This window comes from Coccinella septempunctata, chromosome 1, assembly GCF_907165205.1.
Source record: "Coccinella septempunctata chromosome 1, icCocSept1.1, whole genome shotgun sequence".
In the NCBI taxonomy this organism is placed as follows: domain Eukaryota; kingdom Metazoa; phylum Arthropoda; class Insecta; order Coleoptera; family Coccinellidae; genus Coccinella; species Coccinella septempunctata.
Genome location: NC_058189.1, coordinates 66563194 through 66582550, shown reverse-complemented (window position 1 = coordinate 66582550; position 19357 = coordinate 66563194). Strand labels below are relative to the sequence as shown.

The 19357-nt window shown below is 36.7% G+C and overlaps 1 protein-coding gene across 1 annotated transcript in view; it reads left to right on the top strand.

Annotated features, from left to right (window-relative positions):
- The window catches only part of LOC123320088 (homeobox protein caupolican), a 59155-nt gene that overhangs the window by 17426 nt on the left and 22372 nt on the right, over positions 1 to 19357 (top strand). Inside the window, exons 2-3 of the mRNA XM_044907261.1 lie at positions 7536 to 7850; positions 18073 to 18176. Coding sequence (XP_044763196.1) covers positions 7536 to 7850; positions 18073 to 18176 — 419 coding nt within the window. The remainder of the gene's footprint in view (positions 1 to 7535; positions 7851 to 18072; positions 18177 to 19357) is intronic.

The following is a 19357-nucleotide window of genomic DNA, read 5'->3' as shown; positions in this document are numbered from 1 at the left end:
TGTCTGGAAAACGGTTTAGAAATATCACATTGAGCAAAATAAATTAAAAATAAAAGGTGTGTTCTTTAACTTTCAATATTTAGCTCGGTTTCATCTTCACAGATAAGAACAATAGAACATAAGTTGATATAACTGACCATTACTGGCGCCCTGTATAAGCTAAATTGAGAAGGGTTACATATTCTTAGAACTAACAGAATTATCATAATATGTAATAGCAATTTTTTAGAGGGAAATTTTACGATTTACATCTCATAAACCACCACATTTGTTGCTTTGCTAAGTATTCATTTCAAAACAATAAAACAGAATTTTCTCTTCGTTTTAACTTTAACCCATACCAACAAGCCCGATTTTCTAAATGCTGTCAGAAACAAAGATTTCGTTCAGTTTTGAGCTGATATCGCTTTATGAATGAAAAAACATCCCGTCAACATATACCCATTACTTAAGACACATTAGAATGACCTGCGTAGATAACCTCCAGTATAATTAGTTAATGAACTTGACTTATTCCCTGCTTTTATCTCAACGTTCGATAGACGAATATAGATTGCTCGCTGTCCATATACTTGCTCACGCAGATACGATATCAACTTGGTGTTTTCCCCCAATTACAATGGAAACTGCTGATTTCGATCTGGAAGGGGGGTTTAGAACCTCCATTCGAAAGAACCGGTATGGTAAACACGTGATCTTTTCCGCCTTATCGAAGATTACCCAAAGCAAGCCTGTTCGTCCGTTCAAAGTGCCTAAGAAGCATCATAATAGTACCCATTACCAGCAAACATCGAATTTGATTACCAGCATGAGTGGAAATCATTACCGGAGCGCACAAACATAGTGGACAAATGTTTGATCAAGTAAGAGAGACAATATTAACGTTTTATACACGTCTTTCTGTTCCCGTATCCTTCGGTGACATCTGCCTAGACCGGAAAAGAAGAAGGATAGGTTCCCTCTTCTGTGGGAAATTAACATTACCTGTTTTAGGTGTTTTCATTTCTATTTTCGATGGTTTTATCGTCGAGTTTGATCTCGACGATGGGAATCGAAGGAGTTTGTCTCCTGCAGCGCTTCTAATTAGTTCGAAATTAATGTCTATCGCGTATGGCAGATGTCGTGAGGATGGAGATAAGGCCTGGAATTCAAAGGATGTTTGTTGGAACAGACAAATTTGTGTCCGGAAAAGTGAAAGGAAGACTCATTTTGGCGCAGGTTCATTTTGGACGTTCAAGTAGGCCTTAAAGTTTTGGGCAATTCCAAGTGGATAAAGAAATAGGTAGGTCAACAAAATATGACGTGTTGACCTACCTATTTTAGTTGATTTTCGAACTTTAACGTCCGTTGCTCATGCTTGTCTTTTTTTTTTAATTGTATTCGATTTGTTAATTAATTGTTATTATACCTACGACATTCATGTTTTGATTGTGTCATTTCTCTTTGATTATACATACAAGTTCGTAAACATAACTTCAGTTAATCAGCAATGTTGAAAATGTGATGAAAGAAGCTCCACGAATCTCTGTACGGGTTTTATCTCAACTGGCTGGAGTCTCCACTGGCACATGTCTCTCCATTTTGTAAAAGAGACATCAATTTTTGTCCATTTAGATGACGTGTTATCAGAAAATTGAAGATGTTGATAACCCTCTTACGATGGTCTTAGGCCAGTGATTTCTCAACCAATTCATTCATAACCTCAATCAAATTTTTTCGGAAGAAGTCAGGTTTCATCTTTCTGCATATGTCAGTTTTAGAAATACCGGGTTTTGCAATAATAGGTTTCATTTTGATATTAAGAAAAATCGAGTATTTTTGAAGAGAAATCAATGGATGATTATTTCATTATGAAGAGGAAGGTATGCCATCAATAATGGAGAACGAAAACGGTCAAATGGCCGCCACGGCTACGCTTGCAGAACCATATCCTCTTTATGAAATTTTCTATGACCAATTTGCACATTTGTGGCTGTATGACCTCGATAACTTCACGAATTCCATCTTTAAGCTCTTGATTCGATTGTGGAGCATTGGCATAGACCATATCTTTAACGTAGCCCAAAAAAAAGTCTAAAGGTGTTAAATCGCAAGATCTCAGTGGCCAATTGTGATCACCGAGAAATAACACAGTCAGGAAACTTTTCTTGCAAAATTGCGATGGTTTCGTTGCTTGTGTGGCACATAGCGCCTTCATGTTGAAAATAAACGTCGTCCACATCAATATTCCAATTCCGGCCATAAAAAATCATTAATCATAGCTCGGTAGCGCATTCCATCCACCATAACAGTTGCACCAGCTTCATTTTCGAATAAGTAAGGTCCAATCACACTCAACCCAAAAATAGTACCAAACAGTGATACGTTGAGGAAAGAGGTTTATCAACAATCATTCTTAGATTTTCCGAGCCCAAACTTCGACAATTCTGCTCATTAACGAGGTGAAAATGGGTCTCATCTCTAAAGATGATTTTTCGGTGAAAATCCTGATCATTTTGATGCATTTCAAAGACCCAATCATCGAAGATACGACGTTGCTGATGAACGACCCGTTAAGTTCTTGTGTTAACTCAACTTTAAAAGCCTTAGAAGTCTTCATGCAAAATACGGTGTAATGTCGTTATCTTCTCATTTCAATTATAACGTTTCTGAATCTGTCAAAAGAAGATGTGAGAAGTCTTTGAAGCAAGGAGGAGGACATTCCCAGAAACGACTTTCATATTTCATAAAGGAATTGGAGTTCTCCTGCAGAAAACACACAAATTAAATCAGTATTTAAAAAAAGATTATCTCTGATTCTTAATACATTGGGAAAAACGTCGAATGTTCAACTTTTTGAAAGGAAAACTTGATCGAGTATGTAGTCAATTGTTACAATTTTAGCTCTTTATTGCTATAATCTCCATATATATCTAGATATCATCAGGAAACATCCAGCAAGTCAAAAGACACATAAATGAATAATGTCAAAAGTTAAAAAACAGAGAAAAACACAAGAAAAAGAAGGAATGGAAAATAAGGCCGAGTGACGTCATAAAATGAGGAAGGACAAGGCGTTTTATCGTGGGAGGATCATCTCATCTTACTCATATTGATCAATTCTGAAATCTGAAAGCTTGGCTGAGACAATAAACAGCCAAAATTGTAACAATTGACCGATCAACCTTTCCGTTCAAATAAATTTAGTCCGGATTAACAACTACTTAATGTTCATCTTTTTCTTGAGCATTTTGTAGGAATTTGGTTGTCATTTTGAGGACGAAACAGTGTTCTAGGGAACGGTTCTGTGTTGGAATGTCCTGATGAAGAGGTAGTACCTCCCAGAAGCTCTCTAGACCTAAAGACTTGTGCGAGTTTAGAGATATTTGTATTATACGTTGCTCGGTTGGTACCTATCTGTGTTATTTGCCTGAAAGCTCCTGCTAGAGTGGATACTTAACCCCTGAACGCCTCAAATTCCCCGAGAACGCAAAATCGCGAACAAAACTCCTTCAATAAATTAACATCAGCGTCGATGCAGCCGAGCTGCAAAACGAAGCCGAAAGCAGATTTATTTTTAATAATGGCGAACGAATACGGGCACGCTTGAGTGCACAACCCCCCGGGTAAATAAATAATACGGTTATTACAGCCCGGTGAGTATCACGGTGTTGTCTGCCTACCCAACGAAGCCCGGCCTGCGAACCTGACCCTTATACCCTGCGCCGTAAGGCCCTTTCTCGCTCTGCGCCTCCCGAAAAACACGTTAACGTAATTTGAGATAATTTCACTTGCTCCCGTCGTCTAGTTGGGTAAGATGTTCGGGGGTAGATAATGCGGAGCCTTAACGATAGGCTGGCTGGGGGAATATCGTATTCGGGGCGATATTTTCGCCATCCGCGGGTACGTTCCGCCCCCCCTAGACGCGTAATGTGCGGATTTGGAAAACGATACAGTTTTCGTTCTAGCGCGCGTCAACATTGATATTTACTGCACGCAACGGGCGTCGCGAGCCGCCATAATTGAATTTGTACGCTTCGTTTGCGTTTCAGGGGTGTGTAGGGTGGGATTTAGTCGACGGGTTTCACCCTGTCGAATTACGATTTCTGGTTTTATCGACGGAAAAAATTAGGTACTTTACCGTCTAGTGTGCGGACGCTTATTATTAATTTAGCGCCCGGGCGCCAAAATCGTTTTTGCGTCTATACAGGAATATATCCCAAATTGCTTGATTTTGGCTGTTTCTGGACTAGATAGGGAAAAACGTCCTGGGCTCTATTTTCGTGAAAAGTCCATTACTGGAAAACGCTTAACGATATCTTCATTTTTCTTCAAGATATAACCAAATTTCGATATTTAATCGATTCAAAAACCGAACCATAAATTCTTTATTTTGCAAAATGTCAAAAAACGATAAAAACTTTGTACAGGCACTTTTTCACTGGACAAACTGAACTATATTAATTTTTTTTTAATTCTCTTAAGCCCGTTTGCAACAGTCGAAAATTCACTAGAGAATTTACCCGAGAATTCCTGCGCCGTGAATTATTTGTCGTTACATACGCACTTTCGGTAGAATTTACTGTTCAGTTGCATAGAAAATAATCTCTGCTGTTGTCTTACCAAAATTTGGTAGATAATTCTCCAGAGAATTCTGTTGAATTTACTCGAGAATTCATGCGCCGTGAATTCTTTACCGTTACATACGCACTTTCGGTAGAATTTACTATTCAGTTGCATACAAAATAATCTCTGCCGTTGTCTTACCAAAATTTGGTAGAGAATTCTCCAGAGAATTCTGTTGAATTTACTCGAGAATTCATGCGCCGTGAATTCTTTACCGTTACTTATGCGCTTTCGGTAGAATTTACTGTTCAGTTGCATACAAAATAATCTCTGCTGTTGTCTTACCAAAATTTGGTAGATAATTCTCGAGAGAATTCTGTTGAATTTACTCGAGAATTCATGCGCCGTGAATTCTTTACCGTTACATACGCACTTTCGGTAGAATTTACTGTTCAGTTGCATACAAAATAATCTCTGCTGTTGTCTTACCAAAATTTGGTAGAGAATTCTCCAGAGAATTCTTTTGAATTTACACGAGAATTCATGCGTCGTGAATTCTTTACCCTTACTTACGCACTTTCGCTAGAATTTACTGTTCAGTTGCATACAAAATAATCTCTGCCGTTGTCTTACCAAAATTTGGTAGAGAATTCTCGGCTGTTACAAACTGGCTTTATACTAAGGGTGAAAAAAAACAACTTCGTAATTTTGAATAAGATTGCATTATTTTTTTGATCTCATATTCTACCAAAAAAATTAGCTTTTCAAAAATATATCTTTGACTCGTACAAATATTTTAACAGTTGATTCTTGAGGTCAAAAGAAACACTTTTTTCTTATACCATTTTTTCTGAATCGGCTAGGTTTAAAAGATACAGGCTGTTGAAAAACCATAAAAAATGATATTTTAAATTTTGAAATATAGTTTTTCATCTCGTTTTTCATTTATTCGATGAATCTTTTTCGAACACAAGATATCACTTACGTCTTCCAGTTTTCTCATTATGACCATTACGTACCATGAAAATACTAAAAATTCAAAGAACCCAACTCTTGAAACCAAATTGGACGCTATCCAATGAATATTTGAACGTTTTGTAAAATTAAAGCATCTTTCATATTTTCTCGTATAATGCACCGTTTTCGAGTAATTTGATGTTCAAAAATTAAAAAGCATCTGTGAAATTTGAAAAATTAGGTACCTTGGCTGAATACAATTCTGTTTGAAAGATCCACAGATGTGCACTGTCCCAGATTCTGCTAGTTATTCTGAAGGTTGTTTTTCCAGGGTTGGCACAGCTCATTATAAAAACTAAAATTGGCTATTTCTTTTTATCAGGGCCGAATCGGAAAAAATGTTATAGAAAAAAGTGTCTCTTTTCACCTCAAGAATCTACTGCTAAAATATTTGTACGAGTCAAAGACTCACCCGGTATATATGTTGAAATATATCGAGTCCCTCATATTCTATGAATGAAGTGGGCATAAAATTAAAATACTAAAGGTGCTGGAGATCAATTTTTGCTCATTATTAATTGCAAAATGAAGCATTGCCAGAGATACGGCCAACTTTCATATCAAAACGATATGGAATAAAAAAAAAACCTTTTTCATTCGGGAATCAATGGATGGAAATGCATGGTTCTATTGCCTGGCCAGCAAGATCACCAGACCTGAAGTCTTTGGATTTTTTCGTATGCAGATAATATATGTTAAAAATAAAATTCTTAAGACTCCAATCATAAATACAGCAGAGTCAGGAGACATCAGAGACATTTCCCGCGTTATGCTGTTGAATACAGTGATTTCTGTTAAAAAAAGATGTAGAATTCCTTTATAGAATGATGGTACTCAATTTAAGAATTTTTCATGAATTATATTAGAATTGATTATAAATATTCTGCTCGATACTTATTCAAATTGAATGTAGAATGAATTATTGAAACTGGAGTTTCGGATATTTTTACTCTGATTTTGTCTGATCACTGATTATAAAATACTTATTGGCAATTTCTCTTGAAAGTTCGATTACCTCTGTCCAAAAATCAATACATTGCACGTATAATGTCAATTATTCTCCATTACTAACGACCTCTGATTCGTCAAGCGACTTTCAACATTTTCCATTGGGAATTTTTTTTCCTACATAGTCGAATAGTCACATAGACATGAAATATTAATTTCCTGTGTAATCGAATCAAGGTGAATCGATCGAAAATTAACCTTAAAATATTCCACATGAATTTGCTTTCTTAAACGTATACATAAAAAGCTTTTAATGAATAAGACAACAATGGATTAGTTTCGAACAATAGCCGACGGACGATTTTTGAATGGCGTCTAATTCCATTATTCGTAAGCAAATTTCGTTAGTGTAAAACACCGAGACGATAGGTATCGAAATGGCATCATGTTATATCGGTAACAACAAGAAACAAGCTCCATACAGGTAGAAATAACAAATTTCATCACAGAATAAACTCTCGCCTGACGTTTCTCACAGATTAACGTCAGATTGAGGAAAGTGAGGTTGGCACCGACCACAGACAGGGGTGGGTAGTACCCATAGACATAGAGACATGGACTGAGCAATGCCAGCATGAAATTGGCTATTTATTAGAAAGAGAGAAAAGCTCGTCGGGACATTACCTTTCTCTTTTTTGTTCACATCTTAGTTCAATGGTTCACATAGAGGTGAGTGTAGACCAATCAAAATTCTAGAAAAAGACAACTGCATTCCCGACGTGTTTTTCTCTCTGTCACTTTTTTTGACCGTATTTCATGCATAGATATAAAGGGAAGGCACAGTCCATGTCTCTATGTCTATGGTAGTACCAAATCGACTCATAGAGCGAAGGGTTGTGTTTTTGGTCTCCGAATTTATATAATTCTATTCATTGTTGTTTTTTTGTCAATCGGCTTACTATAGTGTAATTTTATTATTGTTGCATTGAATATTTTGTTTTTATAAACGATTTTGTCTCTTTCAGAATATAGTACAATCTGGTCCAAGCCAGTCCTCGTCACCCTCCTCCAGCATGGCGGTAACCACGTCAGCGCCAGCGGCTGGTACTCCGCCATCTTCAGCACAAAGGTGTTGCGACACCGGAAGACCAATTTTCACGGACCCCATAAGCGGCCAAAGTGTGTGTTCGTGTCAATATGAACTGTTAGGTTATCAAAGACTTGCAAGCGGCGTTCCAGGTCTGCCCGCCCTCTCCATGTACAGTGCGCCCTATCCTGAGGGAATGGCCGCCTATTTTCCCGCCTTGGGCGCTGACCAGGCGCCCTTCTACACCTCACCGGTAAGTAGACCCGTGATTCACGCACGCGTCCTTTGCTAGTTGGAAAATTCTCGCGTGAGGAAGTTTCTGGGAGACTTGATGGACAATTAAGTTCAGTGTTGAGATCTTTTTGGGTCATTTAGACTAAACGGGCTTAACGCATCTTGATTGATCTGTCTGATAGGTCAGTTGGCCTTTTTAGGGTTCTTTCGCACATTTGACCACCATTATAGTATATCCCCCCTGAAGATGCCCACTGCAATGGGGAATTCTGCTCAATTTGGGTTATCACTGCATATGCAAGTTTAAACTGAATAAGTATGAGTTTCATTCATGATTTTTTCAAATTCACCGCGGAAACTATTCAAAATCATCCTTCAAATATGGGGTTTTAAAATTTAAAATGCTTTGTGCGGAGTTTACGATTTGGCAACAGCGCATACATGACAATGAAAAGAACAATGTCCGATCAGCTTGTTTATAAAATAACAGCTGTTTATCTACAGGCGCCTACTTACTGGCGAGCCTCAACTGCAACCGGCCATAAAAATCCCATAAAATTTTACGACCTTCCTCGTTCGTCGCAGACTTCATAGACAGCCATCTTTGTCTATCTCATCAAGATAATGCATTTGTTGTCCTTTATTATCAAGGCATATTGCAGTCGATGTCGCCAGCTTTTACAATTCTCACAAAACGCTTTATACTTTAAATACCCATTTTTATTTTTTATTTTTAAGTGCTTAAAATAATTTTTTTTGGAAACGGTTGGAATGGTTATTTGAAAATGTGACGTTTTAAAGATATTTCATAAAAAATACATCATTTTCGTCAGAAGGAGTATTCCATATTGTCTACGAAATATCACTCCTATACAGGGCGAGTCTTTGACACGTACAAATATTTTAACAGCAGATTCTTGAGATCAAACAAACAAGTGTCTATACTTCAATTGAGTTATTTTACTTACTTTTTTGTATTTTCACTTCATATGGACAAGACTTCTTGAAATAATTAAATCTAATTCTCCCAGAAATCCCTAATGGTCTTTCGAAATATGCAGAGTGCAGATTTTTACTCATCTTCGTTTTGCTTCTCTCATGTCCTTCCTAATATTCTTGTATTTTTGTTTTTATATACGATCTTCTATATTTTGATTGAGAGATTTCAGCCCTGTTGATAAACTCGAAATTTCCATTATTGAACACCGTATTTCATTTAATGAGCAGTTCAATCGGAGCCTTTGTTTCAAACCACACAGAATCGCTTTAAAATTCACGGCTTCATTACAATTTCATCGAAACCAACCGAATGGAGGTGCGCTCCCTTGTCACAGAAATGAAACATGTTAATATCCATCAACGTTGAAATCCTAAATTGATATTTTCGATTTAATCTAACTGATTTTATTATTTCGTTCCATTTGCGTTTGTTAATTATGAATTTATATCGATAAAATTCGGGATTAAACTATTTTCTAGTTTTATATCGCCCATAACGATATCCAGACTCCACACTCGATATTGTGAACAAGTTTTATTGATATTAAAATCGTGTATTATTCCGAAGTTGCATTATTGTTTGCATTTCGGAGGGCAGTTAAAGTGTATCGTAAAATATCCCATTTGACAAGCGACTCTGGACGGTTTTGTTCGGCTTTTGCGATGCATTCTCCACACTCCACTCCACACAAAATGGAGTACCTCATCGATATCAAATCACCCTCTGATTTCAACCACGTGGAAGCTGATTGATTAAGTACACTCCCCATTTAAACATCTCTGCTGTAAATAAAATTTCTTGCAGTTTTCTGTCAATCTAAACTGCTCAGGTAAATCTGTATAATGAAATACGTCAACTATCAAAACTAAACGAATTGTACGATCGTTATTTACTTCCAATGCAGACATAATTTTTGTTAGTCTAATACCTTAGCCTTGACACCTTTGAGAGATCAAGGTTGGAAGCCTTGCACCAAACGAAAACATTCAAACAATAAGGATTACCATCATTGTTAAAATGAAATGTTTACCAAAACAATCATAGGCCTCGTTTATATTGATTTACGACCGGTTACTATCGTCCCTTTTCAGGCTGTATATTACGTGTGAATTGGGCCTATAACGACGGTGTAGCATTGAATAAAGAAACTTCAGTAGAGCGTGAAATTTGTTTTTCAGGGGGCAAATGAAAACACTTAATTAGGAATATTTGTTTTTATGTTTAGCGTCGTAAAAAGCCCAATTAGGTTCTCTCAGATTGTTACAAATCGAAATGATTAGATTAATGTATCCATATTCACTGGTACTAGAATGATTCCTCTTTCTTTAACGTATAAAATTTCTCAGTGTTAAGAATATTTTGCCTTTTTTTGTCGAAATCTACATGTTTCAAATTGAAAATTGGTTTTTGAATTTATTTTCCTCTAAAGATTCAACACTTTTATTCTCAATTCCATGATTTGTTTCATCTGACCATCAGCCAACAAATTCTACGAGACAGAGAATTGAGCTATAACAGAAGACTGCTCGTGATTTGACAGTGAAATATATTGAATGTTTCCTATTTCATGTCCGTCTCAGATGCGATATTGATGTCATTACAGTATTGACGGTCAAAATAGTATTTTGCACAAAAAATTACAAAATTGAGGTAGATCATCACCATTCTGACCATAGTTTAATCTATCATATCATATACATACTCATGGGAAATAAATACTCATTATTCTGTGCTTGTTAAACAATGTTCTCTCCTGATATCGTTTTATATATCGATAAATAGACTAGAATTTTTTTTTCTGAAACGCTAGCTGTTGAAACTATTAGTATATCAGTTTGATATCTACAGATAAATCTCGAATAGATGTGATATGTGAGATTGGAATCGATCAATAAAAAAAATATGATATTCATTCAAAGAAATTCATTGTGGATAATTTATTCACATGTAGATAATAATATTTATACAGGGTGAGTTTTTGACTCGTACCAATTTTTGAACAGAAGATTCTTGAGGTCAAAAGAAACACTTTTTTCCTATACCATTTTTTCCTATTCGGCCTTGATAAATAGTTATAGCCATTTTAAATTTTCATAATGAGCTATGCCACCTCTGGAGGAACAAAAGTCTTTTCAGAATAACAAGCTGTGAGACTAAACATCTCTGGATCTTTTAAACGGAGTTGCACCCAGCCAAAATAACCAATTTTCCGATTATCACAGATATTTTTTATTTTTGAACATCAATTTACTCGAAAACGGCGCATTATACGAGAAAATATGAAGAACACTTTTATCTTACAAAACGTTCAAATATTCATTAGATAGCTTTTAACTCAGAATCAAGAGTTGGGTTCTTTGAATTTTTGGAATTTTTATGGTACGTAGGTAATGGTCATAATGAGAGAACTAGAAGACGTGGGTGATATCTTGTGTTCGAAATAGATTCATCAAAGAAATGAAAAACTTAATTACGAAATTCATGTCATTAGATAAAACCGTTTGTGAGATAGAACTAAAAATTTTTTTATGGTTTTTCAACAGGCTGTATCTTGTAAACCGAGCCGATTCGGAAAAAATGGTAAAGGATAAAAGTGTTTCTTTTGACGTCAAGAATCTACTGCTAAAACATTTGTACGGGTCATAGATTCGCCCTCTATACAGGGTGGGCAAAATTCGTTGCCTACTGAAGAGATCTTGAAAACTATAGCTAGAAGAAAACGGATGGCACATTCTCAAGCTCTCTTTTCCTGACTAATCCAAATCTGAAAACAGAATCGGCCTATCAGTTCTAGATTTTGAGTTATTACATCGGTTATGACCAAAAATTGCCATTGTTGTATAACCTGTCAGTTTCATCTCGATTTTTGAGCAGTGTATTATGAAGTAGTGAAGAAGTTGGTCACAGAATCTCCCCCAAGTGGGTTGACCCAAAGATTTTCGATCTTTCTGATCCCATGTCAACTCTGTCGACAAGTTTTTATACTTTTAATCCCAGTCCTCTCATTCAAAAGCCTTAGAGCGGTTGAGAGAAATACCTGAGTCGTTAATTAGAGCTGGATTGACTCGGCAAACTGCTGAATACCATCAATAACGACCACGATCATCCCTGAATCGATCTAGAAACCAGTAACGCGTCACGTCTAAAGAAGGAGAAGAATAAAAATCCATACAAACACAACCATCCACGAAAGCACGGTCACAAACGCATTGTTGGTCAACAAGCATTCAATGATTAATATAATAATCCGTAATGAAGTTATACAGACACGTCGCACAGCGCTGATTTATGACAAAACACATTTTATTCCGTTAAAACCCAGAGAGACTGTGCAAGAGGTCCTTGTTAATCCTTGGTGCTTGTAGATCCACAATGGGCATCATTCACGTTGTCGTGGGCTGGGCATCGGATATAATATTTATAATTTAATTTCGAATGTCATGTTCGGTTGAGTAATTTCGTGCGAAGCAAGCTACTAACTAACCTCAACGGGTTCTGAATGGTGACCATGAGTCAGGAGGAAAGAACATTCTGTTGGAGGTGTTGTTGGCGTCTGTTCATAAGAGTTCGAACTAATAAGAGGGGCATTGAGGGCTTAATGAAGACTTTAGATGTTGTTTTCCTGAAGTCACTATTCTTTGATAACTTTTCGTGTCCCCAGAAATTTCGTTGGAGAGTTTCGTCATTTGTAACTCCGTGCGAGTAAAAATTTGCATGCAACTATTATCTGACAGAGCGATAGATGTTGAATCGAATGGACCACCAACGTTGAAAACACGGAAAACGGTAGAAAAAAGCAGAAAAACCGCTTGTATACACAAGCAACCTATTCGCCTCTCGTTCATTAAAATAATTATGTCTAATCGCCTACATAACATCGTGCTCGTAGCATTGAAAATTCACTTACAAATTGGTCGAATACATCAAGCGAAATCGACCTTTGGTATTTACAAAAACTGACAATCTACACGCTGTTTTTCGCGTAATTCTTGGCAAATAGACTGGCATAATTATTATGACTTATTTTTCGTACTTCCCCACTAATTAGAACGATAAGAGTGTAGGTGATATGCACCTTTCACTCGGTTGTTCAAAACGCCGAATAAAATAATTTCAAGAAAAAGTAAGGGCGCAAAAAAAGGTTTCAGATCACTTGAAAACAAAGGAAATGAAGAGGCCAATAAACTTGCGTGAAGGAAGAGTTGCAGGAGGGTAAAATAAAATGGATCACCAAGTACCGAACCAATGGAAAAAAATCGTACGAGGATGTATTGATATCTAGTTAGACTAGACCAGTTCCATGCATAACAAAAATATTGCGTTACGAACAATAACTCATTAGAAGTGTCAGTGTGAAGTTTGAGGTAAAAAAAGTAAACCAGAGTTACGCAATAAATTAAAAGAAAGAATATGTCCACCAAAATTGTGAAAATCGAAAAATTGGAGTATCGAGCCATCATCAAGAACCTCTATTTAAAAGGGTTAAGAGGTGAGCAGTTACGAAGATATGCTTAATACCCTTGGTGATCAATGTCCTTCTCAAGCGACCGTGAAAAATTGTACTGCAAGCTTCAAAAGGGGTAAATTTTGCATTGAAGATGATGACCGATCGGGAAGGCCAGTTTCTGTGTCAGTCCCCGAAAATATCGATGTCATGATTTTATCAGACTGTCGAATTGGGCTAAGAGGGATATTTGAAGCACTGAATATTTCATACAAACGCGTTCATCATATAGTTCACGTCAATTTGGACATGGGATTACTTGCTGCAAAATGGATCCCCAAATGTTTGAATGTTGACCAAGAGCGTGCAAGGGTAGAAGCATCGCGTTCGATCTCTGCTCGATTTGAAAACGATGTAGACTTCTTAAACCGATTTGTTACTTTGGATGAGATTTGGGTACATTTCTACGATCCAGAAACAAAGCAACAATCGATGGAATGGCGACACTCTGGAAAGAAGTGTCTGCTGGAAAAGTTCTTGCTTCAGTTTTTTGGAATTGCCAGGAAGTGATTATGATTGATTTTTTGGATAAGGGTAGAACAATAACCAGAGATTACTATTCCACATTACTGATCACTCCACGGGAAAAAATAAAAGAGAAAAAACGCGGAAAGCTATCCAAAGGTGTTTTGCTTTTGCAGGACAACGCCCCGGCACACAAATCTCATGTTGCCATGCAAAAAATTCGTGATTTAGAGTTTGAATTACTAGAACACGCTCCTTATTCACCAGATCTGGCTCCATCCGACTATCATCTCGTTCCTCAACTGAAAAAACGTTTAAAAGGTTGTAAATTTTTTTCCAACGAGGTGGTAATAAAAGCTGTGGAGGTCTAGTTTGCAGAGCAAGAAGAAACATTTTTTTTGAAAGGTCTAGAGACGTTGCAGGTTCGCTGTAATAAATGTATCCAATTAACAGGTGAATATGTTGAGTGATAAAATATTCTGACATTGAAATTTTGTTTGGTTCCATAGTAGGCTAAGTATTTTTCAATATATCCTCGTATGTGTCCCTATCCTTATTCCCAGAGGTTTCAGGTGGTTCGATTTACAACATGGATTAAACATGGAATGTACAGAGTGAGATGCCAACAAGAAACTGTTATACAGTATTAATACGACAAGCTACGGACTAGCGACGATCTCAAATGGCTTGTTAAACATGTGTAACCCACCGAAACTTACATTGGCGAATGGTCCCGTTCAATAATCCAGCTGATTAGTAAATGGCATAGTGTTGTTCCTGCTTTGCCAACTAGCCGTGTCTTGCTGTCCTCTGGACCTACAAATCGTGAAACAACCTCCCATTTGTCCCTGGATTCTTCCTCTATAAATAACCCGCGATCGATCAGACATACGAATTATACGCATTCTAACCTTCGTGTTGAGCATTGTTTATCGCTCATTGGAGTTGAGGACGAATAGAAGGACGATGGGATTCTTCTCAAACGTTATGCAGAACAAGAAATGTTCGACAATGCAACACGAAAATTCTGGAATACGCCCCTGATATTTTGTATACCTACATGTGAAATAATCATATTTTAATCATGATCAATTCACACAAAAATTACACAGTGTGATAGCAAATGAATATACAGGGTGAGTCTTGATTCGTACAAATATTTTAACAGAAGATTTTTGAGGTCAAAAGAAACACTTTTCTCCCATATCATTTTTTCCAATTCGGCCCTGATGAAAAGATATAGCCATTTGTTTTCATGAAGAGCTATGTTATGCACTCTTGGAGAAACATAATCTCCTTCAGAATATCAAGCTGAATTTATGACACTACACATCTATAGTCTTCTTTTAAACAGAGTTGCATCAATCCAAAGTAACCTAGATATTTGTAATTTTTGAAAATCAAATCACTCGAAAATATAAGGAATACTTTTATTTTAGGAAACGTTCAAATATTCATTAGATATCGTCCAACATAGTTTCAAGAGTTGAGTTTTCTGAATTTCTGGTATTTTTATGGTACGTAATGGTCATAATGAGAAAACTGGAAGACGTGGGTTATATCTTGTGTTTGAAAAAGATTCATCGAATAAATGAAAAACCGTTTGTAAGATAGAACTAAAAATAACATTTTTTTTTATGGTTTTGTATCTTTTAAACCGAGCTGATTCGGAAAAAATGGTATATAAGGGTAAAAATTGTTTCTTTTGACCTCAAGAATCTAGTGTTAAAATATTCGTACGAGTGTTTGACACCGTGTATATAGAGGGTGTATTTGAAGGTGAGGCTTATTTTCAACAGAAAGTAGAACTGGTCAAAATGAAGCGCTTCACTACAAATCAACTATACGAAACTTTCAAAATGACTAAGTTGAAAAAAAACTTGAAAATGATTACTGAAATAGATCCTTATACGACCCTAGGCCGTTTTTGTTAGCTGAATTATCGCAAAGCAGTAGGAAAACTTATCTCCTGATTCGACCATGTGGTTTCGTTTAGGATATTGGCTCGTTCGATATTTACGTGGTAATGAAAATTGGAACTTAGGATTGCCGAATTGTTCTCATTATTTTTTGGTAACTTATACGATTTTATGAAATGGCTCATTTCGATACCAACTGATAGAAGGGACTTGGGACACAAGTGTAAAAAATAGAATACTTCAAAATCTCACCAATAAAATTCGTCTAAATTATTCACGAATTTTTTCATAATGGGCATCAAAATCTTCTTGTTCGAACATTCTAACAATCGACGTAAAAATTGAATGAAATGGGGAAACATCGAAGCATTTTTTCAACATAACTAACACAAGCACTTTCAAGAAACTGCCTCGATTTTCTACAAATTTTTTTTCACCCTAAATTGCACGATACAACAGTTATGATTCTCTCAAAAGTGACCTGATGCATCTAATCCGATGAACTTGGTACTGAACCATTCATTGTCCAGCCATATGTTTATGTTTTGTTTCGTTTTTGCGATGCCGGAGTCACTTCCCACAGTCCCGACACTTCTAGGGGTTGTATCTCAGCCATCTTGAATATTTTATAGAGACAATTTTTGGTTAAACGACTTATTTTGATTAGTTCTACCTTCTGTCAAAAAAATTGCGAACAAATTCAGGATATTGGAGTCGGTAAGGTTCTGTAGGTCTGTCTTCCTACGGTCAGATGTTTCTCAAATTGTGATCGCCTAATTACCGAACTCTAAGGCACATGTTAACGAACAATTTTGTGATAAGTTCACTGATACTGGGTGTTCTGCATTCTCTCTGTCTCGCACTGTGTAAAGATTGAAATCATGAATTGTTTTACCATCTTTCCGAGAGATTTGTGGGTAGAACACTGTCGTGCATATATTTCATATTCATTTCGCAATAATTCATGCGGTTCTGCAGACTTGTCATTTCTCCCGCTATGCCTCGATGCCAAGGTGAAATTTCTTTATACATAGTTATCCCCTCATACCGTGGAGCTAGTACGCGTCTACAAAAAGGTTAAATAACACTTCGAAACTTGCTATTACGTATTTTATCGTATTATCGGTAACTTGGGCAGAATTTATCGGCACTTAATGGCAAATGCAGTCGCTAATGGCCTGTTCCAAATACGTTTATTTATTCTTGACACGCCAATATTTTTCTAATTTCATAAATATGTAATGTGATATAATTTAACATCGCATTAACATCACGTTATTCCGTTGTAGCGGTCTCACTTCGTTTGTAAATTAGAATTCTGGGCTTGGTTTCCTGGATAAAATATATGGGGGGTGGAACTGGGCGTTCAACGCGTAGAAATTGGCCGTGTTTTCTGGAATGTAAGGGTCATGGAACAAGATTTAAAGCAGATATAGTACACTGGCTTCGACCCTGAGAATTCCCTTACTACCATGTATATATAGGATGTGGCAACATCGCAATTTTTTCGCGAAAACACCCTTTCCTTGATCATAACCTGAAATGAAATTCGTTCGACAAATACCCATACCTAACGAACAAAAAAGGTCCAAGGGACCCAAAATCGGTAAATAGGGAATACCCCTTCTGACGAAAATGATGTATTTTTTATGAAATATCTTTGAAACATCACATTTTGAAATAACCATTTAAACCGTTTCCCAAAAAAATTATTTCAAGCACTTAAAAATGAAAAATAAAAATGGGTATTTAAAGTTTAAAGCGTTTTGTGAGAATTGCACAAGCTAGCAACATCGACTGAAATATGCCTTGAGAATAAAGGACAACAAATGCATTATCTTGATGAGATAGACAAAGATAGCTGTCTATGAAGTCTGCGACGAACGAAGAAGGTCGTAAAATTGTATGGTATTTTTATGGCCGGTTGCAGTTGAAGCTCGCCAGTAAGTACGCGCCTGTAGATCAACAGCTGTTATTTTATCAACAAGCTGATGGGACATTGTTCCTTTCATTGTCTTGTATGCGCTATTGCCAAATCGTAAACTCCGCACAAAGCGATTTAAATTTTAAAACCCCATTTTTAAAGGATGATTTTGAATAGTTTCCTCGGTGAATTTGAAGAAATCATGAATGAAACTCATACTTATTCAGTTTAAACTTGCATATGCAGTGATAACCCAAATTGAGGAGAATTCCCCATTTTACTGCTTTTCAGGCGTTCGAGGAATACTACAAGTCCCTTGTTTTGAGGAACCACATCCCCTAAATAATGTGTTTTTTATTAGTCGAAAAATCTGTTTGTAAGACTACAAGTTTCATCACCCTCTAATTCTGTTTTATTTTTTTCTTACAGGCAGGCTTAGAACTGAAAGAAAACCTGGCAGCTGGGGCGGCTAGCTGGCCTTACCCTTCCGTATACCACCCCTACGACACCGCCTTCGGATATCCATTTAATGGGTAAGTGACTCCAAGATAATTGCCACTTTTCAAATCAGATCAGGAGTACATTAGAGTAAATGATGTGACTAAAAGCGCAACAATAAATTCGGCACCCCCTATGATTATATGGTCGGACGAATGGGGAAAAAGGGTGGATGGAAAACCCCTAATTTCGTTAAATCGAATCGAGTGTATTTGGATGGCAATATGGGCGGAAAATTGGGTTAGTTTTGTGTTTGTGGTTGGCGTCGTGTAATTCGTATATGATGATAGTTATGGTAGAAATTTTAACGTCATTTAGTAATCCACAAGACTTTCAGTATTCAAGTCTGTGGAAAAAAAGTCACCGATGAAAAACGTACCCTGAAAATTCCGTTTGTTTTCGTGCGGGAACTCCATTAGAACATCAGAATGTTTAACCTAGTGACGATATTTGTATTTTTGTAGACCTCGCTGAGGTGCGTGTGCTGAAACATTCAACATTCAGATAATACGTGGAAACTGGCGCTGATATTTATGGAAATGTCGCCACTTTCTATAATATCATTTTTCTTATTGCCTCCTTCGTGCAATTTTTCAGGGCACTGACTGAAAATCTCCATCTCTAATGTGAGATATTCTATTCCCTCCCCAGACACGAATATCGAGTTTATTTTCATCGATATGAATTTCAGTGTATATTTAGGGGTATGGAGGGTTAGAAAACCTCATTCTGAAGTTATGCTAGCGATCGTTCAAGGTCTTGATGGTTTATTGAAGAGAAACGGATTTATTTGTGGACTCTAATCTGACACTTAACACCGGTTGCTCGATGCTTTATAATAATGATGAAAATAATGTTTTAAACGGTCGAAATCGGATTATAAAAGAAGACTCGTAATTTCGAGGAAAAGCTCAGTTTTTTCCGATTGAAATATGAGGTACCTATTCACGAATATTTTTCAACAAAAAAACAAGTTGATTTTACTGTAGGGCTTAACCTGTCAGATGCCAAACTGTATATTGAGGGGCTGAATCTAGGCAGAAGCCAGTCAGAAAAGTTTTATACAAGGTAGGTCTTTGACTCGTATAAGTATTCTTGCAGTAGATTTTTTCAAATCGAGCACTGATCGAACGCGATGCTTCTACCCTTGCACGCTCTTGGTCAACATTCAAACAGTTGGAGATCCATTTTGCAGCAATTTTTCTCATGTCCAAAT